The sequence below is a fragment of the Podarcis erhardii genome (genome assembly GCF_964252035.2).
Source record: "Podarcis erhardii genome assembly, chromosome: 12".
In the NCBI taxonomy this organism is placed as follows: Eukaryota; Metazoa; Chordata; class Lepidosauria; order Squamata; family Lacertidae; genus Podarcis; species Podarcis erhardii.
The window spans coordinates 8,866,489-8,894,455 of record NC_138513.1 but is presented as its reverse complement, the minus strand read 5'-3'; the positions used below and the strand labels follow the sequence as shown (position 1 = coordinate 8,894,455).

Sequence of the window (27,967 nt, the reverse complement as noted above, 5' to 3'; positions counted from 1 at the left end):
ACTGCTGCCAGTTCACTAAACCCATTATTATTATTCCCCTTTCCTCCATTTCCTCCTTTTACAGGGGTATGAATAAAAATACTGCAGTAAAAAGTACTAAAAAGACTGGGTCTTTTGTTTAACTGGCTGATTAACCAAAGCTTTGGTTGATTTATCGTAGGAAGAAATAAGGGTACGCATCCTTGATTTGTGTTGGTCTGTTCATAAGGATTCTGTCCTTATTCAAGTCTGATGCACAGATCAGAAGCTTCGCTTAGAAAATTCAGATGGCACAGATCAACTTGATTAATGTTTTCTGAAGATTGTTTCTGACACCAGCTTATGTTCTAGTTTGAAGTGTGTAAATAAATGTTCGAGTTACATATTAAAGTTACAGCTGGAGTTTGCAGGAAACTGTTAGCCCAGAGAGCAAATTCCTGATTGTAGACCTGTGAGGCAGAAACATACAAATCCCATGTTGACCAAGCCATCTTTAAATTAAAACACGGTTCTAAAGTTGAGAGAATCATCTTTCCCAACAGCCCTAATGGATGCTCTGAGAATAGTAACAGTTAAGTTCAGCAGTTTCCTAGAAATCTTTCAATTTCATGCAGTTCACCTCCTTGGAAAGAGGACAATATCTGAGAAACCATGGGATAATTTCTGTTAACATATGGTGTCTCCAATTTAGGTAAACTTAGATTATCACACACAATATCCATGTGTTCTTGATTGAGGTTTTCAATATTCTGTAAGCCTTTTAGCAAGTAGAATGGGACATTTCTGGCTTTGGACATAAAGAATTCAGAAGGTCACATATAATCTGAATACAGTGGTACCTCGGGTTACATATGCTTCAGGTTACATACGCTTCAGGTTACAGACTCAGTTAACCTAGAAATATTGCTTTAGGTTAAGGACTTTGCTTCAGGATGAGAACAGAAATCGTGCTCTGGCGGTGCGGCGGCAGTGGGAGGCCCCATTAACTAAAGTGGTGCTTCAGGTTAAGAACAGTTTCAAGTTAAGTGCGGACCTCCGGAACGAATTAAGTACTTAACCCGAGGTACCACTGTATAGGGCAAAGCAGATACAAATCCAGAGCGATTGTCTTGAATTGCAAGATTGGGCACAGGTGGGGTTTCCAGAACATTGGTTTCCAGAACTGGGGCCATCTTAGAAAAAGCTTATATATGACCATCAGTCTTGCTGGATATATAAGATTCGTGATGGGCTGTTCTGGGCAGTATTTTCCACATTGTCTGTTTCCATTGAATCTTGCAGAATCCCTCTCCTGGCTGCCTTGATGGTGGCAACTGGGAGGTATCACAGGTTTGATGTCTGGAAGGATTCCACTAAGTTTCCAGGCACAATTTGCCACTGCTTAACCCCTTTCTATCATCTCAGGCATCCTAGCTGTAAGGCAGCCCTGCCATAAGGCAAGGTGTCAGCAACAGATTTGGGGGGTGATCCTAAGGTAATGTTACCAGACGTCCCCATTTTCTGGGGACAGTCCCCGGATTTACAGGTCAGTCTCCTGACAAAATCTATCTATTTAGTAGGAAGTTGAAAAGTGTCCCCGGATTTACTGAAAAAAATCTGATAACCTAATCCTAAACAGAGTGGGAGATAAATCTGATTCCTCAAAAACAGTCCAGGCCTTATACAAGTCAGGTCATCAGTTTCATCTCACTGGCTGGTAGCAGCTCTCCAAGGTTTTAGGCCAGAATCTTTTCTGGCCCTACTTGGAAGGTACCAGGGTTGGACTGAAGTACAGTCCTTCCCCATTCATTTCAATGGGATTTTTACCAGCTCCTGGTGGATTGCGTACCTTTTTCTGGTAGTGAAAAGGTCACAGGAGCGGGTGAGCAATAAAATGGAGATTGCAGAATACATGAAAAGTACAGTGGTACCTTGGGTTACATATGCTTCAGGTTACATACGCTCCAGGTTACATACGCTTCAGGCTACAGACTCCGCTAACACAGAAATAGTGCTTCAGGTTAAGAACTTTGCTTCAGGGTGAGAACAGAAATCGTGCTCCAGCGGTGCGGCAGCAGTGGGCGGCCCCATTTGCTAAAGTGGTGCTTCAGGTTAAGAACAGTTTCAAGTTAAGTACAGACCTCCGGAACGAATTAAGTACTTAACCCGAGGTACCACTGTATACATTTCCTACTAAAAGAGACACAAAAGTTTTGGTTCCTGAGAATGCTAAAGCTATCCAATATTAGAAGAGTAAGGGAACTTAACTCTTTATTAGAAGAAACATGGTCTGCTCAGGAGTGCCAGGTCAAATGAGCACATCAACTCTTGGTAGATTTTGCCCCAATGAGGCAGCTGTGAGGACTGAAGGTCCACAGCTGCCTAAGTGTCCTCGTCCCCCGGTTCCCGGTTCCTTCCCAAGCAATCTGAGACTCTGCCGTGGCATGCCTGTTTCTGCTCCTCCCTCTTCATACCTCTTCTGGTTCTGGGAGACCAGGGGGAGGGGAGCAGCAGCAGGGGAAAACCCTCTGGCTTTTTCACCAGCCTGATTCATCTCTGCCTCTTGGCCTCTCTCCTCTCCCACTACTAATCCTAATTCTGGACTTCTCTCTGTTCCAGCCTCTTCCTCCTTACTAAACCCTGTTACCTCTTCAACGTCTGACACCTCCTGCTCCCTTAGGGGTTCCCCAGCTGCATCTAGCCAGTCTATGACAAAAGGTGAGAGTTGTTTTGTGCTGAAATGTTTTGGCCCATCCCTGATGAGCACGAATCACTATGTGTGTAGCAGTTTACATTCTTTATGTGTGTGTATGTATGTATGTCACACTCTCATCAATTGTGGGAGGTAGGATGGGAATCAACAGCCTGGAGCAGAAATAAGTGCCGTTCAGTCTCAGACTCTTAATGACTGGATGTGACATTTTCCCTGACCTCTGAGTTTGAAGGTCTCGAAGCTCCTTGCAGCTTTTCTTTTGGAATAAGGGTTGTACATTAACCTCTTTCTGTCATTCATTGGCCGCGGACCAGTCAGCTGCTCAGATTTGCCACCCCGTGTAACTCTGCTATGTTTGAACAGGCCGAGCTAATTACATTAGGTAGTCTGTCCAAATTTTTACAGATTAATTTACGGCATAATGAACAGGCTCTGTGATGGAGGAGCAGCTGAAGAAAAGAGGGATGAGCTGACCTTGTCAGTCAAAAGGATCTGGAGACATACTGCTCTTTTCCCAGCTGGCTTTTGAGTTATGCAGAATGTCAGTGACATGTTTAATTATTTTTGACAAATGAAGAATGCCTTCATCTTTATGCCATATTGCGTTATGCCAAGGGTTCTCTGACTTTGCCCCTGCGAGACTCTCTAAGTCAAGGGGGGGGGGACTATTAGAGGTTCCCCATGCCCATAAATGACTACCCTAGTCACCGCACAACTGTGTCCTAGGAATTTGGATGGTAATTTGTATCGCACTGTTCCTAAGAGCTTGCTGTTTTTCACGTGTATTATCTCTGTAAACTTCATCACAGTCCTGCAAAGTAGGCATGTAGTATTATCCCAATGCTTTTCCGAGCACAATTCAAAGTGTTGGTGCTGACCTTTAAAGCCCAAATGGCCTCGGCCCAGTATACCTGAAGGAGCATCTCCACCCCCATCGTTCAGCCCAGACACTGAGGTCCTGTTCCAAGGGTCTTATGCTGATTCCCTTGCTGTGAGAAGTGAGGTTACAGGGAACCAGGCAGAGGGCCTTCTTGGTAGTGGGGCCCTCCCTGTGGAACACCCTCCCTTCAGATGTCAAAGAAACAAACAATTATCTGACTTTTAGAAGACATCTAAAGGCAGCCCTGTACAGTATTGGGAAGTTTTTTTAGTGTTTGATGTTTTAGTATGTTTTGATATATGCTGTGAGCTGCCCAGAGTGGCTGGGGAAGCCCAGCAAGATGGGCGGGGTATTATTATTATTATTAAGTAATAATAATTTCCATATCATAGCTAGGATTGAGGCCCAGAAATAGTGGCTTGTCTAGGGAGGGTTTTTTTGGGTTGTTGCTAAGATCAGATTTGAACTAAGGGCATTTCCAAGTTCTCAACATGAGCTGTTAAGTGCCATGCTATGGTAGCTCTCAAAGGTCTAGAGGGGATTCTTTACCTTTTCTGCAGTTTGCTTAGTTCTTTGATCGCGCTATGTTTTTTTGAAAATTGCTTGTGTCTTTGTCTGTTCTCTGTGCATCTTAAGGTATTGCAACCAAGTTTTGCATTATGGTTCCTGAGACCAAGGAACAAGTTTTTAGCTATATGCACGTATAATGATGCACAGTTGGGCGTCATTATAAATTGAGATGATTGGCCAAACCTTTCAAAACTGCACTGATTTTAACCATTGATTTCAAAACTCCTTATTTTGTTTCTTAGAATTCCCAAGCAATTTCACTAGTTTATAGTAAAGACAACATGGGAGAATAAATTTCCTACCATAGTGTTCCTTGTGATCTGGAGGTCTTGTTCTGCAATCAAGCTTCTCTTGCTTCTCCCCTGTTGTGGCTTATTTGAGAAAAGTATATCTGTTTCCTTTTCACAAAACTAGAATGGCCTGTCTCACATTACCATAGATTATGCTAGAAAGAGCAGTAGTTCTTAGATGCTTGTGAATGTTTGCTTGTATTCTGCTGCTAAGTGGCACCCAATGAGTGATAGATTACAAAACATTGCACCATATTGTTATCCATCGCTATTCAAAAAATGGGAGGGGGAAAGTCTCTGTGTCTGTGTGAAACATTTGCACATTCCCATTCAGAGAAGGAGCATGTTAAAAAATAAAATAATAAAACTTGCTGTCTGCCAGAACCCAGGTAACAACCTCAAAACAAATTGATCGCAGGAGCTTTCCCATAGAATGGCTTCCTTGTTGTGAATTCCTAAGACTGTCCCTGCTCTCAGTTACAAGGGAGTAACTCTCATTGATTTGTTAAATGAAGGCAGGATTAAGCTCCTGGTTCATGAAAGTAGTGAATTATCTGCTTAAAAGTGGAGCATATGCTGAATTTGTTGAGAGCGGCATTATGGATGCCTCAGTGAATACTCTTGCAAGATCAGGGCTGGCAGAATCCTGTTTGCCTGAGCAGCTAAAAATGTCATGTTAGTATCTAGGAATTTGGAATCTATTTCTTTTCTGCCCTGACTAAGGTCACTGTGAATAGCTAAATCAGAACAACAGCGAGATAATTCTATGACCTCTTTGCCCTCTCGCTTTGGGTAGTTTTGTGCCGTTTGCAAATTTCATTGCTTTACGGTTCTCCCTTTCTGTGCCATGCTCTAATGCAATAACTTCCAAACTGCTTGTGGAAGTGCAGCAATGTGCTGCAAGAGGAGTGCTAATGTGCATCTCTGCATGATTCACTACTTTGATCTGGGCTCCTTCCAAGTTATTTCTGCCAGGCACAGAAAATTCAGTGATTGGAGGATTCAGTCACTGCAAGATACAGAGCAGCAGATAAGAATAACCCATCCTTAGAGAAGGTTGCCTGTTACAACTCCTTCTTGGTTAGGAGGCACTCCCAGAGTACTGAAACAGGTGGCAACGCATGATGTATTATTGTGGGTGTATCCTGCAACATATTCTGTGATGCTTCTCCAAAGCTACCATGTTATTGCTGTACAAAGGGGCTATAGTGCAACGAAAGCAGGACACACACCCTCCAAACATTGGTGGGAATTTCATCAGGAGGTTAACCAGAAGGTTGGTGGTTTGGGACAGCTGTGGGCACGATTCCTGCATTGCAAGGTTGGACCTGAGACTTCCTTCATGCAAAGTGTGTCCTCTACTACTGAGCTCTCTGGTTTGACCACAGTGCTAGACTAGACTTTGGAGTGACCCAGCATAGGCAGTTCTGACGCAGTTCTTATGTTCTTAAGAATAATTCTCCCCAAGTAGATTCTTGAGACGGGGCAAGCAGGAAAGGTTATTGGCCTTGGGAGGGACCTGAGCTTCCTAGGGGGAGGAAGCACTTTCTTAAATTTTGAGTAAGCTTTTCTGTGGGTTCAGCTCCCCATGGGGCCTCTAAATCCTACACACGAAGTGCATACCTCTGCAGTTGTAGGGCTTGTGCGAACATTGGCCCAAGAACAATGCTAGTCTGCCTTTTGCTGCATTGAATTTTGGAGGCGCTTGTAGTCTAAATGCTGTCGCACTGAATGAGATACTGATCCACCACTTCTACCCCTCCAGTAGCCGGAGGGGAAGATTCCTCCGTTCTTCCAGCTTCTGCCGAGTGCAGCTGTAAGAATGAAAATTCACAGGTAGGAGGAATTGGATTTTCATGATTTCCCCCTCTTCAAGACTCATTGGGAGCCGATTGTTAAAATATAAATGTCATGTGCATGTCCAGGGTGCTAGGTGGTTGTACAGCGAACAAAAACTTAACCAGCGGAAGCAGGAGGAGACAGTAAGCTTAAGAGGCTTAATAACGTTATTGCAAGGGTAGGGAAGCTTGTAACTGCAGCAAGCTGTTTGCTTAGATCTAGACTAAAGAGCTTAAGGAGCTTATAGCTCTGCAAACCCATCAGCTCCAAAGCGGGCAACTTACAAGCTGTGCAACAGCGATGTTTCGAAGTGCTTCGGCGCCTCGGCAGCGCTTGCAGAGTTTGTGAGGTGTTGCCAAACAGCTCACACGCCCTTCATCTGTTCAGATTTCCTCCGGTTGAGCAGCTCTATTGTTGTAGCCTCAGTTCGGTCAGTCAGGCCTTCCTTTATTTGGTACAATTGCATGTCCCTCTTCCTCCGCGAGGCCCAGGGTAGCCTTTTTATCCCCATGACAACCTTGCAAGGCAGGCTGAAAGGCAACAGCATGCTAAGTGCTACTCACTCGCTGCTCTAGCCACTGATCCACACTCACTTGGTTTTTTGGGGGTTGGGGGAGGAATGTGGTTCAAATGGCTGCCACCAAAAGGCATCAAGAGTTAGATGTGTATCAAACCTCTGTGTTAAATGGTAACTTGTGGAACAAAAGCACCGGTTCTTTTCCTTAACAGTTTTATCATTATGCCTAATTAGTCTCTGGATGAAGAATGCACTCAGTCAGTGTTCTTGTCTGACTCCCTTTGATTTGTTTCATAGCTTCCTCGCTCCCACTTTCCATTTGTCACAATAAAGGAAAGGTGTAACAATATCCCATTATTAGCGGAATTGCTTTTTAATTGCTTTTTTTAGTGTACCTTCTTTTAGATTGCAATTTTGTGTGTGCTTTCTGGGCAGTAGGACCCCCCCCCCAAAAAAAATTAAGTGGTACTTAATCTGGAGCAAACAAGGAGAGAGTTGACCTGTTAGATTATTTTGGTGTTACATTTTGGTTTGTAGAACTGAATCAGTTGTTTACAAAATCAAGAAGTCTCTGTGTCCTTGAAAAGTCATTTTGTGTATGTGCTCCCCCCCCTCTCTCCAAAAGGTGGCAAGTTTAATAGGATGATTAGCAAAGATGTCACTCATTGCTACACACAATATATCAGATCAGACTTGCTGTGAAGCAGTGAACCCAGCCAGAAGCTGTGAAAACTGCCTTGTTTGGGGGTACAGGGGGCGGGGCGGACGGGGGCCGTATCAGCTGCTCCAGTTTTACTCCTTACGATGACTGGAATAGAGTCAGACAGTATATTTGCAGATTTCCTGTGACTGACAGGTTGCCAGAGGGAGAAAATGTTAGTTCTCCCTGAAGATAGTTTATAGTAACTAAGACTAAATATTTGACATGAACAAGGACTTTTGTTAGTTTTTCTAAGACTAAATGGGGCATTGTGTGAGAGGGAAGAGAGGGAGCAGGAGTGGGTAACACATCAGAGAAAAGAATCAGAGCGCATCACATCAGAGAAAAGAATCAGAGCGACCGCTCCAATTGGAGAACAGCCTTTACCAAAGGTGTCATGGGCTTTGAAGACTCTCAAACTCAGGATGCAAGGGAGAGATGTGCTAAGAGGAAGGCACACTTGGCAAATCCACACTGTGATCAGAGCTCCCACCCGGGAACAAATGTCCCCACTGTGGAAGGACGTGTGGATCCAGAATTGGCCTCCATAGTCACTTATGGACTCATTGTTAAAACCGTGTTTATGGAAGACAATCTTACTTGGCTACAAGTGATCGCCAAAGAAGAAGAAGAGAGAAAAGAATCTTGAAATCTGCTTGGCTGAATGCAGGCTGGTAGTTATGAGCTGTAGCCACCTGCCAGGTGCTTAGTAATCCCCTAGTTTTGGCAAGTCCACGGCAGGCAAACAAAGCAGGAATTTAATTGAAACTCTCCTGGGCCACCATAATGGCTGGTGGGCTACGCGTGGCCTAGTGGATCACAGGATGGCTCAGGTCTGTTGTTAACCTGAAAAACTGGGAAGCTAAAAGGAATTTGCATGGCGCCAGTAAGCAGTACCAGCGATGGAGGTTGGCATAATTGCACACATGCCAAGTAATCTGATTTTGCCTTCTAGGGAATAAAGCAAATGACACCTTCCCTTTCCCATCTCAGTTAAACCAATGTAAACCTGGGGTGAGATTACTCCAAGGATTGGCAACTGGCTTATCAACTAAGGACTGAACTGAGAATGCCACCAGCCAGCCAGCCAGCCAGCCAAAGAGCTGCATCTAGTTGGCAATTGCAATTCTGTTAGGGTAACTTAGTTTTAAAAATATTTGCATGGTGTTGGTGACATTACTGGGGGTGTTTACACTTCTAGCGTTGCCTTTTGCGCAAGTTCAGGTATGAATTTACAAGTGGCGGTTTTGGATCAGGATTTCGGTTTGCACTTAATTTAAAATTTATTAGTGACAGTATTTGCGCACAAGCATGTGGGAGGGAGAAATCAGTATAATATAAGCCCCATCTCTTCTTACCAACAGCACCTCCTAGTCACATGGGATAAGCAATAGCCATGATATTATTGACTCCAAAAATTGTGAGGCAATCCTGGAAATAACAAGTAGTGAAATCATAACAGACCTAAGAAGTGTTCTTGGGTAAGGAGGGCCCTGTTTCTGGAGCCAGCTACCACAAAGGAGAGTGTGTCAGTTGCCCCTGTTTGGCATTTTGGTGATATTTATGAGCTCCAGATGGTCAAATATTGATATGGTGGTGGTGCAGAGTGTTTGTTGCTGTGTGTCATTTGGATTTCCGGATTTGAGCACCAAAATATCTCAGATCACTTCTTCCTTCTTCACGAAAATGGCTTGATATTCTATGAACGTGGAGTCCTACAGTTCATGTGAATAAGTTATGTTGTTGTTGTTTAGTCGTTTAGTCATGTCCGACTCTTCATGACCCCATGGACCAGAGCACGCCAGGCACTCCTGTCTTCCACTGCCTCCCGCAGTTTGGTCAAACTCATGTTTGTGGCTTCGAGAACACTGTCCCACCATCTCATCCTCTGTCGTCCCCTTCTCCTTGTGCCTTCCATCTTTCCCAACATCAGGGTCTTTTCCAGGGAGTCTTCTCTTCTCATGAGATGGCCAAAGTATTGGAGCCTCAGCTTCACAATCTGTCCTTCCAGTGAGCACTCAGGGCTGATTTCCTTCAGAATGGAGAGGTTTGATCTTCTTGCAGTCCATGGGACTCTCAAGAGTCTCCTCCAGCACCATAATTCAAAAGCATCAATTCTTCAGTGATCAGCCTTCTTTATGGTCCAGCTTTCACTTCCATACATCACTACTGGGAAAACCATAGCTTTTACTGTACGGACCTTTGTTGGCAAGGTGATGTCTCTGCTTTTTAAGATAAGTTATACAATTCTCTTATTCTGGGAATGGATGAACAAGGTGCCCATATAATGACATTTTCTCTGTGATTTGCCTCCCTCAAATTGCTAGAGAACCGAATAACATTAGGCCATTTTAAGCAGCCACATCCCAACTCAGCAGAAAGCTTTAACTTCAGATACCCAGGTAGGAAAATGTAGGAGCTTAGCTTGGTGTGTTACCATGTTTTGATTTTTCTCCCGGTGAAGGACAAAACTTGTGGTAGGACTTTTTTCTTGGAGAAATAATGCAGCATTTTATAACACACACACACACACACACACACACACTAGAGAGAGAGAAAGAGAACATGAATCTTCCATTTAAAAAGAGCATCTAATTTTAACTGGGACCACAGGAAATGTCTTTTCAATCAAGACATGTAGTAAATTGAATGCTTCTTGTAAGCAGGTGTTATTATGTTATATTTTCATCAGAGCTGCTGGGAATAAGTTAGAGGAAAATGACAAAGTGAATTGGACAAGAAAGTGTCTGAGCTTGATGAATAATTCAAGGCTGCAAAGCAACAAATGCTGATACTTTCTGAAAGGCGAACAACTGTCCTTGGGTTAGAGAAAGATGATGATCTTATCTTTAAGCACTGAACCAAACTCACTGTGTTTTGTAATTCTAGTTCACGGCTGATCTCAAAGGGAACCACACCTTGGGGGGGGGGGGATGTAGAAATGGTTTTCCCTGCATTTAGCTATATATTGCCCAAGCAGTTTGGGCCAATATATTAGAAAATCTAGAAATTCCTAGGACCACTTCCCCATCACTATTACAACGATTTCCTATTTTCTGTTCTTGCTTTCAGCCCACAAACAATATATTTGATTATGTTTCCTCCCCACTGGCATTGCGTTTCCTTTGCATTGAAATGATTGGACTTTGGGATGTAACGACAACGTGACTTACATAGTTAATTACACAAATTATGGAATTGGTTATCATGGGGTGGTTGGATGCAGAGGAGGGGTGGGAGGCACCGGCTGGGAAACTCCCAAGGGAACCCTCAAGTGAAGAAGACTCAGAGCCAGGGGAGAAGAGGCAGCAGACTGAGAGGAGGAGGTGTCGGAAGCTGAAGAGGTAACAGGGTTTAGTGAGCAGGAAGAGTCTGTGGCAGAGAGCAGCCCAGAATCAGAGGCTGGAGAGGATGGGGGCCAAGAGGCAGCAATGGGTCAGGCTGGTGAAGAAGACAGGCTACATGAAGGAGCCTCAGATTGCTTGGAAGGAACCGGGGGAGAAAGTCACTTAGGGGGCTGTGGGAAGGTGGGGACCTTCAGTCCTCACAATAGCCTCATCGGGGCAAGATCTACTGGGAAGAATTGCTGTCCTAACCAGGCCTGAACGGTTGTGCTTCTTTGAATAGTTAACTTCATGGACACCTTGTGAGTTATTGCTGACCTACTCCCAACACCCACCCGACAGTTGTGCAATTTTGCCATAGTAAACGATTAATATATTTGCTGGAAGACAAACTGCAGCGGAATGGAAGCAGTACTGCTTTTGCAGGGCTGAAAAGAAAACAATGTTTTCTTACGTGCCTGTCAGTGACAGTGTTGCAGGAAGAAGCCATGGCTGCCAACCTCCTCGAGTGATACATAGCTTCCCAGCCTCCCCTTCTTGCTTGCTAATACTTCATTTGGCTACTTGGCATCACTTACTGATACCTAACAGGCTTTCTCTTCTGTGCTCGACAAATGTACCCACCTTCAACCTCCATTACCTATAAAACATACAGTTTATTCAAGTACTTTATTTTATTCATGGTATAATTAACCTTTTCAGCATACAAAACCTTCTGTGCCTCTTGAAGTATTAATGAAGAGAGACTATGGGTTTTCCCTCCCACTGGGAGCCAACGTTTAATACTATTTCTGGGAATACAGTGAATATTGATATCGTGTGTGTCTCTATATATAGAGACTCACATATGAGCAGCCCGTTCTGCACACAGCCAATTCACACTTTGCACAGCAAGTTTGATGCTTGCCAAAGGGAAAGCTGTCAAGTGTGAATGGGAGATGCACATCTATAAACATGAAATGGGCTATTGCAAGGCAGTTGTGGCCAATTGCAATTCCCAATGTATCCCCACCCCACCTTCTCTGTGTGTGCAAGATCCTTGTTGGTCCTGAGGAATGGGAAAGGAGAAAAAGTTACTTCTATGGATGCTTTCAGTTTTTTTGCGCAAGGGTGACATTTTGCACAATTACCATTTCTGGCTTTGGTGCTGGCTTAACTCTTGTGCTAAGTGCACAACAATGTGAGACTCACTCAGATAGGAGCCTTTCTTTTGCTGCAAACGTTTTTTTGCACCCTGCTGACTCTTCCTCTGCCGCTGCCCCCTTTCCAAATGTGACTCAGAGAAAATATAAATTCTGTTAACATCTTGGAAATATACAGATTAACTGTATTTGCATGTTTTGCATAATTAAAAGGTAAAGGTAAAGGGACCCCTGACCATTAGGTCCAGTCGTGACCGACTCTGGGGTTGCGGCGCTCATCTCGTTTTATTGGCCGAGGGAGCCGGCGTACAGCTTCCGGGTCATGTGGCCAGCATGACTAAGCCGCTTCTGGCAAACCAGAGCAGCACACGGAAACGCCGTTTACCTTCCCGCCAGAGTGGTACCTATTTATCTACTTGCACTTTGACGTGCTTTCGAACTGCTAGGTTGGCAGGAGCTCACCCCGTCGTGGGGATTCAAACCGCCGACCTTCTGATCAGCAAGCCCTAGGCTCTGTGGTTTAGACCACAGCGCCACCCGCGTCCCTTTTGCATAATTAGGATGCTGCTAATCAGGGAAAGATGCAGGCTTTGTTAGAGTAGAATAGGAGGGTTGCCCCAGAAGATATTTTCTTCTGGGAATTCATGAGACTGCAAAAAAGCTTCCGTTTCCCATCTCTGCTTCTTTTATTTCCTTAGCAAAACTCTTTTGGTTTCCCTAGCAATTCCTTAGAGGGTTCTCCTGAGAAAGAATCCTAAAATTCACTCTAGGTGACATTTTGATGGCAATTCTAAGCAAGCCCTTTATAACCTTCAAGGCTGCCCTTGCCTGTGCCTCCTTGTGATCTCTCTGGTCAACTGAGAATAGCTTCTTGTCTGTGCTTTCCATGTCACAAATCTCCAATGTGAGGACTTTCAGGGCTGTATAGTCTCTGGCAGCTCCCAAGCATTGTTCTCGCAGAGTTCTGTCAAAGTGTGTGGATTTTCTCAAAGTCAAATAGCTCCCTTTTATCTGGGCAAACATTGTGGCCAAATATGACCAGTGGGTTTCTTTTGGTCACTAATTATGTTTCATCATTGTTTCTACATGTAAGACTTTTGATTACTTGTACCTTGATACTTGCCTAAAGTATATCTAATTTTGTTTAATTACCATATTTATACCCCACTTCACGTTAGAATAGCCCTCAAGGCAGCTTACAGTCTTCAGATTTATATCACAATAATAAATTGTAATAATGTTTGCAATCCTAAAAGCAGGTTAAAATAATACAGAGGAGCCACTAGTACCAATACCAAGACACAGCTAAAAGCGGTTGATGTTAACTGCTCTGAAAATCTTGGGCCAACAAGATACAGTGGTACCTTGGTTTACAAACTTAAACGGGAAGTCCGTTCTTAACCCAAAGTGTTCTTAAACCAAGGCGCACTTTCCCATAGAAAGTAATGCAAAATGGATTAATCCGTTCCAGACTTTTAAAAACAACCCCTAAATCAGCAATTTAACATGAATTTTACTATCTAACAAGACCATTGATCCATAAAATGAAAGCAATAATCATTTTACTGTACTGTAAAATAAATAAAACGGTATTGTGGATGATAAAAATAATAATAAATATTTTTTTTTAACCTGCACTGATGATAGTCATTGTTTGGATGGGGGACTTTTATCTATTTCCGTAGTCCCACAGTCAATCAATCAACCAGTAGCTGAACTGGGATCCACACAGATCCCCCCTCACTGCTGTGGGAAATGCTCCCTAGAGCGCACGCCTCCCGCAGTGGCATGTGCGGGGAGTTGCGCACCTGCCAACCAGCTGGCTGGCGGATGTGCAGCTTTCCTCCCTCGCGGCTGTGGGAAACGCCGTGACGACCCCCTTCTTCACTCTTGGACAACGGAAGTGTGGCACTCAAAACCCCCGAACGGAGTATGTTCAGATTCCAAAAAAAGTTCGCTAACCGGAACACCTTCTTCCTGTTTTAAAGTGTTCGTATTCCAAATAGTTCATGAACTAGGCTGTTCGTAGACCGAGGTACCACTGTAGAACTGGCCTGATGTCTAAAACAAGGGAACCTATGTCCTCCAAATCTTGCTGGACTTCATTTTCAATCAGTCCCAGGCAGAGTGATCAATGGCCAAGGATAATGGGATGTAGTCTCAATGGTCACAGGTTCTCCCCACTTTAAAATCATGATAGCAAGAGGTGGGTCCTAGGCTGTATAGAACTTTATAGTCAAAAGGTAGCACCTTACATTTGGCCCAGTAGCAACCAGGCAACCAGCGCAGGTTCTTAGGGATAAGTGTTAACCTGATCCCACTTTGTGGCACTGGTCAGTAACTTGGCTGCAGCATTTTGCAGCAGCAGAAGCTTTCCCAACGTCATCAAGCACAGGCCCTTGTACAGCACAATGCAGTAGCCTAATTGTGACATCTCCTCCAGCATCTGTATGGAGCAAAGTAGTTTGCTTGATGTTGATGATGATTATATATTTATGCCCCACATTGGTGTTGCATTTGGAACGAAGCTGCATTTTTTGGTCTTGCTGCTTCCTCTGGAGTTCAGCATGGTGTTGTTCTGCACAGTGCCCACAATCTCATTTCTGAGAATGAAACTCCTTGCAACTTAAACTCAGCTTCACTCGGTTACTCCAGCAGGGCATTTTTTTATCTCTTGGAACAGCCTCTCTTTGAACAATTGGGCAAAAAAATAAATAAATCTTTTTGTGTGTGCCAGGGAACTTGAAGCAAAGCTCTGTCAGTCCTAGGCACTTTGCAGTGAGGAATGAATATTGTCAGTTTGGAAGAAGGAGGAGACCGCCAAATGGAGCAGGCAGTGACATTGATTCCTGAAGGCTGTGTGAATTTGAGAAATGACGTGAAAGAGACGGAAGCTTTTGTGTTTTTTAAAAATCTGAACTGAGTGTTTCAATTAAAAGGCAGCACTGAGACAGAAGCAAAGCTTTTAACATTAGAACAAAAAAAAAAGTTATTGTGTAACAACCCCCCTTTTAAATCCATTTAAGGAAGTGGTCATCCTCATATTTGATGGTTGTGAATTCCATGCAGTTGTTATGCATCACATGAAGAAGTGTTGTGTTTTTGTCCTGAACTTTTAATCAATTTTATTAGGAGACCTGAGCTATAGTGGTCTGGGAAGGACAAAAATATCTATCTAATCTCTCCACATCAGGCATAATTTTATAACCCTCTAACATGCTCCTCCTTTACTTATCTTTTTTTCATCACCTGTACCGAAAAGCCCCCGACCACTTAAGCCTTTCCTTATACAAAAGGTGCCACAACTTCTAAATAATTTTGTTTTCTCATTTGTGTGACTTTTCCATCTCTGTGATATCCTTTGTGTGCTGGACCACCGGCTAGCCCTGTTCAAGTGTCCAAATTGTGTGTGCCCACTGCAGAGCTTTTTATTGAGAGTCCAAAAACAAGAGAAGAGTTTGAAATCAACATGTTGGACTTTCTCTAGATGGAGAAATGGATTAATGAGTGAATAAATGAACGAGGTGTGTCTCTTCTGATTAATATTGCTGTTGTCGTTTCACTTGGCATTGTCATTCCATAATTGATTCGTTCTCAGTAGGATCATATGAATATTCTGGAGGGGAGAGTAATTTAGACCCGTGTCCTTCAAGGGCAGTTTCAGAGCTATTCACTTTTCCCATGGTCCCGGTGTTGTTTAATACAGTGCAGCAGAGATTGGTGACATTCAGTGGCCATTAAAACCAGGAATTTATAGCACATGCTTAAAGCCAAGGTTATTTCAGGTTGTTCCCAGGTGTACACTCTGTGTCGTTTGGTCAAATGTCTCTGAATCCAAACATGGAGTAAAACCTTTCTTGGCTTTGATAGCAGTAACGGGTTTCTGCATAAAATACACAATGAGAGCCCAGATCTATGTGAAACAGATTTGGGTGGGTTCTTACATTCCATTTCTGTACTTCATACAAATCATTCTTATGTCTGCGTTTGTGAACACAATTTAATCTAGTAATAAAAAATTGAATTAGTAATACAAACATTTGGTGACTCAACATATCTAGCTCACATGAGTGAAAGTTTAAATTGGTGCTGCCACTCATAATATTAGCATTTACATTTATGTTTCAGGAGTTCATAAAACTCCGTTATCTCAACAATCCTTGCAGCAATCTTTTGAGGTTGTCCAAGAGTTAGGAAAACAAGAATCAGTGGTTCGGTGGGAAATTGCGAAGTGCAGGCATTCTGCATGGCAATCTCCATTGCTATGCCCCCATAACTCTTCCTCTTCTAAGACTATTTACAATGCAAACGGTTTTTTTGACCCCATGGCTTCAATACCAAGTCAGAATTTTTTGTCTGCCCCCTCCAGCTTTTCTTCATATCCAGCCTGATGAGGAGTTCTGGTGCACTGAAAAGCTTGCTCGCTGTTTTGTGGCACTTTGATTGCTCATAATAAAGGGACTAAAATAAAGGTGACAGTTTAACCCCTGGCCATGCATGCCACCTCTTTTCTCTGCATAGCTTTGGTGGGTTTCTCTTTTGGGGGGGGGGAGAAGCTTATTCATTTGGTATGCAGAGCTCCCCCAGAAGATGACATTGTTGTCCATGCTGTGATAAAAAGTGACAGTGCTGCTTATCATTCTTCCTTATCACTGCTCCATTGCACAATGGATAATAAGAGCCCTACTAGATCAGGCCAAAGGCCCATCTAATCTAGCATCCTGATTCCCACAGTGGCCAACCAGTTGCCTTGGAGAAGTCTGCAAGAAGGACATGAAGGCAGTAGCCACTGTTGTTTTTTCCCCAGCAACAGCTATCCAGAGGCATAGGATCAGGACTGGCCCAAGACATTTTGCCAATGTAGGCAAAATGCCCCTGCAGATCTGGGTCACCACCTCACCCCACCATCTCCCTGCCCAAGCCATTGAATTTGTGCTGCCATCACAAGGCAGCAGCGGCAAGGGCGCAGCAGTGAGGGCAACGGGGCTATGTTGGCAAGGGCTGGCAACAGTACAATGGCAAGGGTGCCAAGCGGGTCTGCCGCCTGAAGCAAATGGCTTCACCTCACCTAATGCATGGGCCACTCCTACATAGGATCCCTGAACCTGGGGATAGTCTGCTGCCATTATGAATGGTACCAGTTACAGATAGGTAGCCGTGTTGGTCTGCCATGGTCAAAACAAAATAAAAAAAATAAAATAAAAAATTCCTTCCAGTAGACTCAGTTGGTCTTTAAGGTGCTACTGGAAGGAATTTTTTATTTTATTTTTTTTATTATGAATGGTAGCCATTGATGGATGTTGTGTCCTTAGGTTGCAGATTGGGAGCTGAGGTTGAGAGGATGCAGCTTTCGTGAGCCCAACTTGTGTGTTCATGGCAGAGGCAAGATTTGAACTGGGACATTCTGATGCTTTGCACACACCACTCACTTGTTACGTTATGCTAGGGACTCGGGTGGCGCTGTGGTCTAAACCACAGAGCCTAGGGCTTGCCGATCAGAAGGTCGGCGGTTCGAATCCCCGCAGTGGGGTGAGCTCCTGTCGCTCAGTCTTAGCTCCTGCCAACCTAGCAGTTTGAAAGCATGTCCAAGTGCAAGTAGATAAATAGGTACCGTTCCGGTGGGAAGGTAAATGGTGTTTCCGTGCGCTGCTCTGGTTTCGCCAGAAGCGGCTTAGTCATGCTGGCCACATGACCCAGAAAAACTGTCTGCGGACAGACACCAGCTTCCTCGGGCAGTAAAGCAAGATGAGCGTCACAACCCCAGAGTCGTTCGCGACTGGACTTAACTGTCAGGGGTCCTTTACCTTTAGCTTCTTCTCATCTGGATGAGCTCCTGATTCCTTGGGCCCTTCTTCAGTTAATTTCTTCAGGGTCTTTCGATCATTGGCTTTTAGCTTAATCAAGCACATGCCGCACTTTCGCCAACAGCTTTGTGCTGTTTAGACTGTTTGATTTCTGAAAATATACTAATCATTATTGGCTGCGTTGCACACATGCATGCGTATTGCACACAAACCCCGTAGGGTATTGGTACCGGTGTACAAAGATGGCTTGGGATGCAAGTATTTATAGGAGCAACTTCCTCACAATCTGCTGGCCCATGCATTGAGTTCTAGGGGGAAGCCCTGTTTGTAGCCCACTGATGGGCTTAGCTTATTTGCTGGTGACACAATATAGTGCCCTCCTGGCTGTGGCACCCTGATTGTGGAATTTCCTTCTAATGCAGCCAGCAGCGGTCCATGTGATACTGGCATCACTACAACTTGCTCAGCCTCAGCTTTCTTAGCCCTGCCCAGAAAAGCTGTAGCAATTCTGGCGACTCCACCCCAACTCATGGGCCACTTCTGTGTGGACGTATGGCTTCCCCTTAGCAGTCAGTTTTCCAGCATCAACTGTAAGGTGCATTTTCTCCTTTGGGCTTTTGGGCAATGGAACACTCTATGGAAGCCCAGCTGTCCTTCTTTTCTCTGCAGAAGGATGGAAATTGCTTACAGTTGTTATGTGCTTTTGGTAAGAAGACTTCTAATTGTTTCAAACCTTGTTCTGTGACAATGCATTTTTATCTGATTATGTTGCAGGCTACCCTGGGATCCTACAGGATGAAGGGTGGTTTAAAAATGAAATAAATAATTATGAGTCTGTGGCTTTGTTTCCCTTCAGCCTGTTAGATTTCTGTAAGCTAAATTTCAAGCCTTAAGTATCTTCTTGTTGCTAGGCAACACCACCATCCTGTTTGTGAGAACCTTGTCCAGCAAATAGATTGGTACCACCTGGTGCTTGCCTGTTAAGGTGCGCATCAGCTACCAATCTGCATAAGCAGGTTGATAGAGGAATAGAGCAATTCTTTAAAGGATTCCTTCGGCTTATTAGCTTGTCTGTTTGCTGAAGCTTTCAGTCTCAATATGGCCAGTGAAATCTCAGGGTCCAAGCTAAAGGAAGATTGAGATTTCAACCACAAACAGTAGAGGGCTTGTGATACGCTTTTTGGTGTTGTGTTCAAAGTGCTAAGATTGTGTCCCTTCATCAAATCTTGGATCTCCAGGGGCTCGTTTTAGCACACAGCCTGTTTGGTGTTGTGTTCAAAGTGCTAAGATTGTGTCCCTTCATCAAATCTTGGATCTCCAGGGGCTCGTTTTAGCACACAGCCTGTTTGGCTCTGTGATTTGTACATCCTTGACAAGTTAGGAGGACAGTGGCTAGAAGCAACCTCCTGGCCTCGTTCAGAGAACAGAACGGCTCTCTTCAAAACCAGCCAGATGCCCATGAGAAGCCCCTAAGCAGGACATGAAATCAACCAGGTGATCCCACTTTGGATGTTTAGAGGTGTTTAGAGACATGTTCCCTCTGATCCTGGTGGTAGTCTAGCCACCAAGGCTGTTGTTTAGTTGTTTAGTCGTGTCCGACTCTTCGTGACCCCATGGACCAGAGCACGCCAGGCACTCCTGTCTTCCACTGCCTCCCGCAGTTTGGTCAAACTCGTGTTAGTAGCTTCGAGAACACTATCCAACCATCTCATCCTCTGTCGTCCCCTTCTCCTTGTGCCCACCATCTTTCCCAGCATCAGGATCTTTTCCAGGGAGTCTTCTCTTCTCATGAGGTGGCCAAAGTATTGGAGTCTCAGCTTCACGATCTGTCCTTCTAGTGAGCACTCAGGGCTGATTTCCTTCAGAATGGAGAGGTTTGATCTTCTTGCAGTCCATGGGACTCTCAAGAGTCTCCTCCAGCACCATAATTCAGAAGCATCAATTCTTTGGTGATCAGCCTTCTTTATGGTCCAGCTTCCATACACCACTACTGGGAAAACCATAGCTTTAACTATACAGACCTTTGTTGGCAAGGTGATGTCTCTGGTTAGCAGAGACATCACCCAGCCACCAAGGCTAGTAGTCATCAATAGTTTTATAATTTGTCTAACCCCTTTTTAAAGCCATGTAAGTCTGTGGTCATTTTTTGATAGTAAGTTCCATAGTTTTATTGTGTACTGTGTGAGGAACCTCTTTTTGTCTGACCTGGATCTTCCAACATTCAGATTCTTAGGATGAACCCAGGTTCTGGTATCATGAGACGAGGAAGAAAACCTCTCTATCCACTTTCTCCACCCCAAGCATAATTTCATAACCTTCTATCATGTCTCTGCTTACTTGCCTGTTCCCTGGTCCTCCTAGGAGAGTTCCCCCAAACCCTTGATTATCTTGGTTGCCCTTTTCTGAACTCCTTCCAGTCCTATTGACATTATTTTTGAGGTCTCTTTTTCAGCAGAGAGGCTTGCAGATTTCCTGCCCCTCCATTGCCTGCGACCCTTAGCTCAAAATGACAAAGTGGCTTCATAAAAGCCTCCCGGAACAGAGACATGCTGTTCCAAGACAAGATTTTGTCCCTTTAATTCTATTACAGTCAGCAGCTGAGAATGCCGATAGGTACAGAATTATTTCCTTAGTACGTGGTGGCTCTGTCTGGTTCTGACATCTGCTAGCGTAATGTCTCAAGTATCGCACCAGCCATCCCTGAAAGCCAGAACAACGCAATTCTCCCCAAGTAGCACACCTTCTCCTCTGTCTGCTTCTGAGTTCAGCTTTTGCTACATGTGCCCTTGCTCCCTCGAGCTTACAACTGCTTTCTTGTACCAAGGGCTAGTAGACTTTGCAGGCTTTGGCCGAAGATCTCAACAGGGCAGTGTCAGGTTTGAATCCATGGGCCTTGCTTGTTTTCCTGACCCACCTCTTGTTTGTTGACCAGCTGCAGCTTGGTTGGCCACTGGGGACATTAGCCAGCTTCCTGGGAGATCCTGACCGGCTTTTGCATAAGACGTCCATGTGAGGCTTCTGGTTTATGACTTCATGTTAGTCTTTGTTTGGCTACCCCTCTGATGTTTCGCTTATCCTCTGATACACTTACCTAACTTACTTGATTGCCTTCTTGCTCATGCTTGGAGATTCAGGACCATTCCTGAAGAGTGTCTTAAGTTCTAGTCAAGGCTTGTTCCCCCCCCCCCAAAAAAAGTTTATAGGACTTTATTTTACAAGCACTGTCAGGTGTCCTTGGGTTGATTTTATGTGAATTCTGCGCTCACATTATGGGGGAATCCAGAGACTGTTTTCAGAAGGGGACATAATCAATTCTATTCTTCTAGAAAAAGAGGTGCCGGAACTCATCATGAACACCTCCCTTGAAGTTCTCTTATAATGGCAATGGTGCCCACCTGAGAGGTGCCACAACTGAGTTTTGGTGAATTCTGGTTGGGGGGAAAAGCCCTGGACATAATGTATCTAAAAATGGAGTGAATCGGGGATTGGGATTTGTAGATTTCATATAGGAGCCCCCAAAGAAAGCATTATGTGGATTTGCTTTGGACTTCATTTCTAGGAACTAACTCTGGTCCATAGCTGTGGAGCTAAGTCCATGAGCGATCCCATCCCCCACTGCATAGTGGGCTAAATGAACCTTAGGTCGACCCAGCATGGCAATTCTTATATTCTTAATTTCATGAGGTTAGGATGTGTGTGGCTATCAGTCAAGACACACCAATGCTACTGACCATCACATTTCATGGTAGCAAATTCCATAAATTAATTATGCATTGCATGAAGAAATACTTATCTGCTCTGGATCTATAGCTGATCAATTTCATTGGAAGACAGCTAAGGTCTGGTATTTTGGGAAAGGGAGTAGGAGTTCCTTCCACACCAAGCATAATTTTATAAGGTTCTATTAAGCATCCCTTCCATTTTGTGTGGTGGAGAACCCAACTAAAATCTTCCAGTGCTCTAGTCTTTCTTTGTATGGAAAGTGCTCTGATTTCTTGATCATTTTTGTAGCCTTTTTTGTATCTTTTCCAGCTTTGATTTCTTCTTCTTCTTTTATTTAAGAATTTCCCAAAATTTCAGTACATACAAATTTTAGTAACCTTTATCTATCTAATACACCTGGACTTCTCCCCCATATGGTTTCGCAATTCCTCCTTGTTATACTGCATATCCTCTTTAACCACCCTTTTCCACTCCACTTAATATCCTAATTACTGCTGCTCACAGTTCAGGTCCTATTTGTAAATTTATCTGACTGTTACACCTCTTCAAGTATTCTACAAAGGGTTTCTACTCCTCCCTTAGCAGTGTCTCCTCTTGATCCCTATTTTTTGTTGTCATACTCTCCAACTCCACATATTCTATCAGTTTATTTTGCCACTCCTCTTTAGTTGAGATTTCATGGTTTTTCCACCTTTGTGCATAGATTACTCTTGCTGCTGTTGTCACATTCAGAAAAGAGATTAAGTGCCTTCTTAGGGATATTGGAGTTTGTTATTCCAGAGAGGAAGACCTCTGTTTTGGGGGGAAATTGTCATCTTTATAATCTTTTTTACTTCTCCATAGATCATTTCCCAGTATCATTTGGCTTTTTTGCATGTCTGCCACATCAAAACTGTAAAAAAAAAGTGGACATGCAGCTTTGATTTCTTCTTTTGAGAGGAGAAAGCAATGATTTCTGGGGTGCCTATGAAATAAGAATGTATTCTGAGGATTATGCCCCAGTATTCCTTGAAATATCTCAAAGAACTGTGGGGTGCACTTTTGCAAAAAGAAGGCAATGCGGCTGTTTCAGGTGCCTTGCTTTTAGTAAACCACTTCAGTTTGAGTGGTTTACTTATTTTTTGTTAAATATGTACAGTAATAAAATGATGGACTAGCCTTGTCTTACTTAAGGAGAATCAGACCCACAACTGCGCATTTGTTTTCTTGTGGTGTCAACTTGCCAGTCCCTTGTTTGTGGCATATGAAAAAGCCTAACCACAAGGCTTTGAGAATTTTTGTTGGCTGTGTGTTTGTGTTTTCTTCTTGCCTTTTCCCTCCAAGCCTAGTGGTCTTAGCAGTTATTTTTCACTGGTTTTCAGTGACATGTTTCTGAAAGTATTGGCAGGGCTCTGTCACTGTGCACAGGTATAATTGAAACTTGTTTTCTCCAAGGAATCACTCAGCTGTGTGGTTTATTTGTTTACTGACATTGACAGAGATCTTAATGGCTTTTTAAACCCAATTTGTGCATCGCTGAATATCCTCCAAAGAGGAAGATCTGATTAAATTTATCGGTGGAATGAAGTCTCCTCTCTGCAGAGCTGTTGGCTGCATTGTGAAAGTCCACACCCAAGTGAAGCATTCTGGACTCAGAAACCCCATGCAGGCAGCTCTTTGTCCTACCAACCTGTTTGTCTAACAAAGATGATGCAAAGTTTCAGGGAGATTCTCTTGTCTCGCCATGGGTTTCTATACCTCTTTGAGTTCCTTGGAGGAAAGGCGGGATATACATTTGATTAATAAATCAATTGTTCCCTTCTTCTTTGCTAATGATTCATGTCTGGACCAAATTTCATTAATATATTGCTGGGGTTTGCCAAAATTTAATTGATGTCTCATTTGTGGACATTGTAAAAGGATGTTTTCAGGAATTTTATTGACTTTACTGCTTACCTTCCAATTAACATTTGCGTGATGAAAACTCAGACTGAGGCAGACATTTTAAAAATAGCTTCAGTATAAAGTTATTTTCATGGCTGCGCAGTTTTCTTAACCGTTCTTTCCATGGTGAATGTGGCATTCACCCTGTAGAAGGAATGATGTGGAGAGCCTGTGCTACGCCTCCAACTGCTGGTGGAACGCTCTGTCGCAAGAGACCAGGGCCCTGCGGAATCTGACATCTTTCCGCAGGGCCTGCAAGACAGAGCTGTTCCGCCAGGCCTTTGGCCGGGGTCCAGTCTGGCTCCCCCTCTCTCCTTATAAGAACTTGCATGAAAGTGGCCCCCCAACTTTTCTCACAGGCTCATATTAGATCAGTATAAACAGCTAGGTCTGGTGAGCATTTAAGGTCCCCATCCCTAATTTGTGGGTTGCCATCTGATTAGAGTTCACTTTGATTCTGATTTGATTTCAGGATGTATTTTAATTGGTTGCTTGATTTGATGGTAATATCTTATATATTTGATGTTAGCTGCTCTGAGCTCAGTTTTGGCCGGGGAGGGCTGGGTATAAATAAAATCTATTATTATTATTATTATTATTATTATTATTATTATTATTACTTATGATATTTCCAGATGACCTTTTTATTGATACCTCCTCCTCCCAGTCTGCTCCTGGTTCTCCTTCTGACCACTCATCGCCCTCCTCCTCCAATCCCCGGGCTCTGAGGCATCTTCCCTTGGGAGTTCCCACCCCTCCTCTACATCCAGCCAGTCCATGACATGTATAGAACAGGGCAGTGGACCCCCTCTTGTGAAACAAACCAGTTCCAGTTTTACAACATGCTGCTGTGAATGGACAACTTTGCGCAATCAAAGGACTATGTGAATCAGCTTTCCATCACTGATCCCAGAACCCAAACTGTGCAATTTAGGCTAGCATAACCAAACACTCATCATAGTATAAATGGGGACACATTATACTTGTGTTAATTTGTTTTCTCCTTTTCGGTTTGCAGTGCCTACGACAAGAATCCTGGCTACTGGAGGGGCATCCCACAATAAAGCAATTTTACAAGTAAGTTGGGCTTACTGCATTTGGGATACCAAACCTTTGAGCTATTGGGCCAGCAGGGGACTGATCTCAAGCAGAAGTTGGGGCCAAACAAATATTATTTTTTTACAAGTCCAGACACAGATGCAATTGGAGGAATGATTGTTTTGGCCCTTAGCCAACAGTGCGAAACAGCAGAGAAACAGTTGTAGGTAGGGAGGGCTGGGTCAGCCTGTAGACCTAGGAATGTTCCCATTGAATGCTCTCACAGAAAATCAATATTATTTAAATCAGGGGTCAGCAACCTTTTTTCAGCCGTGGGCTGGTCCACCATCCCTCAGACCATGTGGGGCAGACTATATATATATATATATATATTTAGGGGGGAATGAACAAATTCCTATGCCCCAAAAATAACCCAGAGATGCATTTTGAATAAAAGGACAGATTCTGCTCATGTAAAAACACCAGGCAGGCCCCACAAATAACCCAGAGATGCATTTTAAATAAAAGGACACATTCTACTCATGTAAAAACATGCTGATTCCCGGACCATCTGTGGGCCGGATTGAGAAGGCAGTTGGGCCACATCCGGCCCCTGGACCTTAGGTTGCCTACCCCTGGTTTAAACAATGGTCTGAGCACAACCTGGAGATTAACTACCTGCATGTTAGAGATTCACAACTGTTTTTTGCTATTAGAAATGAAACATAGGGGGTCATTGGAAATGTGAGGAGCACTGAAGGTTGGCACTTGCCCCAGGAAGGTTACCCAGAATGGATGCAGCCTCCAGGGCTGAAAAAGGTTCCATACCCCTGCTTTATTATAGAATCATAGAATCATAGAATCATAGAGTTGGAAGAGACCACAAGGGCCATCGAGTCCAACCCCCTGCCAAGCAGGAAACACCATCAGAGCACTCCTGACATATGGTTGTCAAGCCTCTGCTTAAAGACCTCCAAAGAAGGAGACTCCACCACACTCCTTGGCAGCAAATTCCACTGTCGAACAGCTCTTACTGTCAGGAAGTTCTTCCTAATGTTTAGGTGGAATCTTCTTTCTTGTAGTTTGGATCCATTGCTCCGTGTCCGCTTCTCTGGAGCAGCAGAAAACAACCTTTCTCCCTCCTCTATGTGACCTCCTTTTATATATTTGAACATGGCTATCATATCACCCCTTAACCTCCTCTTCTCCAGGCTAAACATGCCCAGCTCCCTTAGCCATTCCTCATAAGGTATCGTTTCCAGGCCTTTGACCATTTTGGTTGCCGCCCTCTGGACACGTTCCAGTTTGTCCGTGTCCTTCTTGAACTGTGGTGCCCAGAACTGGACACAGTACTCCAGGTGAGGTCTGACCAGAGCAGAATACAGTGGCACTATTACTTCCCTTGATCTAGATGCTATACTCCTATTGATGCAGCCCAGAATTGCATTATTTTGAGGCAACACTCAAAAAAGCCACAGAAACTTCCTTTGTCATGTGGCCTTCCAGATTCAGTACCCGGGAACTTCAGTGACTAGTTATCCAAACCTGGTTATCAGTACAAGGTCCCGTCTTGAAACAAACGCCTCTCTGTAAACCTCGGCAATGGAAACAAAACTGCCTACTGTCTCTCTTTCCCACAGTCTGGTTGTAACAGATGCTTTTTATGCTTCTCAGGTCTTGTCTGATGTGTTCAGTGTTCCAGTTTACACTATTGACACTGCTAATTCAGCCTGTTTAGGATCTGCTTACAGAGCAATCCATGGTAAGTCAACCAAAGAGTCATCTAAGCAGCATGAACAGGATTCAAAAACTTTGTTTGCAGTTGCTGCCTCCCATGCTTGTCACAGGCCAATCCTCAGCTTAAATTTATGTCCTTACTTGCTCTTTTCACAAGGCTCTCTTGAGTCAGGCTATTTAACGTGCTGTGTAGGAATAGGAGAAGAGCTCTGTTGGATCAGACTAAAGTCCTGCCTAGTCTAGCATCCTGTTTCCAACAATGGCCAGCTAGATGCCTCGGGGAGCCACAAGCAGGGCATGAAAGCACCTTCCCTGCTTATTGTCCCCCAGCTACTGATATTCACTTACCTACTGCCTTTGGGCAGGGACGCGGGTGGCGCTGTGGGTTAAACCACAGAGTCTAGGACTTGCCGATCAGAAGGTTGGCGGTTTGAATCCCCACGACGGGGTGAGCTCCCGTTGCTCAGTCCCTGCTCCTGTCAACCTAGCAGTTCGAAAGCACGTCAAAGCGCAAGTAGATAAATAGGTACCACTCCGGCGGGAAGGTAAATGGTGTTTCCGTGCGCTGCTCTGGTTCACCAGAAGTGCTTAGTCCTGCTGGCCACATGACCTGGAAGCTGTACGCTGGCTCCCTTGGCCAATAAAGCGAGATGAGCGCCACAACCCCAGAGTTGGCCACGACTGAACCTAATGGTCAGGAGTCCCTTTACCTTACTGGATTTGCACAGCAGAACTCTCACACACCTCTGCTTGTGCAGGCCCTGCACTCTCCATAGATCTGTGCCAGAGGTTTGGTGGAACCAGTGGCGTATCGTGGGTTGTCAGCACCCGGGGCAAGGCAAGTAATTTGCGCCCCCAACCCATGGATTTGCGCCCCCTAACCCTAACCCTACCCCTACCCCTAACCCCCAGATGTTGCGCCCAGTGCGGCCGGCCCCCCCTGCACCCCCATGCTACGCCACTGGGTGGAACCCCTAGAACAGATTTAGTTGGGGGGGCGGAGTTCCACTGAGCAAATGGAAATCCTCGTGCTGATGGAATGGGGGACTTAGTGCTACGTTGGATTCCATCCTCTGAATTTAGAAGATCTAATTAACTGCCATGTGGCTAATAGCCACTGGCAAACCTCTCCTCCATGAACAAATATACCCCCATTTTATAAGGCTGTTTGGACTTTTGCCCCCTCTACTCAGGGCAAGATGGTTCCTAAATAGTCATATGGAGCCTGTTGGGTAAGGGAGGTGCCACTTCAGTTGGAACCAGGAGGACCTGGATGGTAGGCGGCTCAGCAGGTTGTTCTGTTTTTCTCTTTTCTCTGTGTCTGCCCACTAGCCGCTACAGTATACTTGACAAAACCTCCAACTTCTGTAATATGCCCCAGTCCCCAGTCTTAGAAGCACAAGAGGTAGTATGATGCAAGGCAAAAGCGTGCAGTTTGTTAAATGTGCATGACTTGCTGGAAGTGTAGCCTGTGGCATGGAGGAGCGGGGGTCCATGCAGGAGGGAAACATGAAGTCCTGCCTGTATAGTGGTGGAACCAAGATTGAATAAATAATAAGTATAAAATTTTGAGAGCCAACTTAGACACTCATGTGCTGTTCAAGTTCACATGATGTGTTTACTCTTCCCAGGAGGAAGGTTCCTAGACCACTTTGTAAATAATAGCACTCTTACCAAGCCTGTGCGGTGTGGTGTCCTGTGTGGTAAGTGAGTTTTGCAGGAGATAGTCCACTTTCTCTTTCAGGTCACAAATGAACTACATGGGTGTGAGTAAAACACACACAATAAC

General features: G+C 44.3%; 1 protein-coding gene across 7 annotated transcripts in view; it reads left to right on the top strand.

Annotated features, from left to right (window-relative positions):
* Positions 1–27,967, top strand: part of XYLB (xylulokinase) — a 122,858-nt gene that overhangs the window by 70,846 nt on the left and 24,045 nt on the right. For all 7 annotated transcript variants that reach the window (XM_081834408.1, XM_081834404.1, XM_081834407.1 and 4 more), the window contains 2 exons: positions 24,422–24,480; positions 26,116–26,203. In XM_081834408.1, the coding sequence (XP_081690534.1) occupies positions 24,422–24,480; positions 26,116–26,203 (147 nt within the window). The remainder of the gene's footprint in view (positions 1–24,421; positions 24,481–26,115; positions 26,204–27,967) is intronic.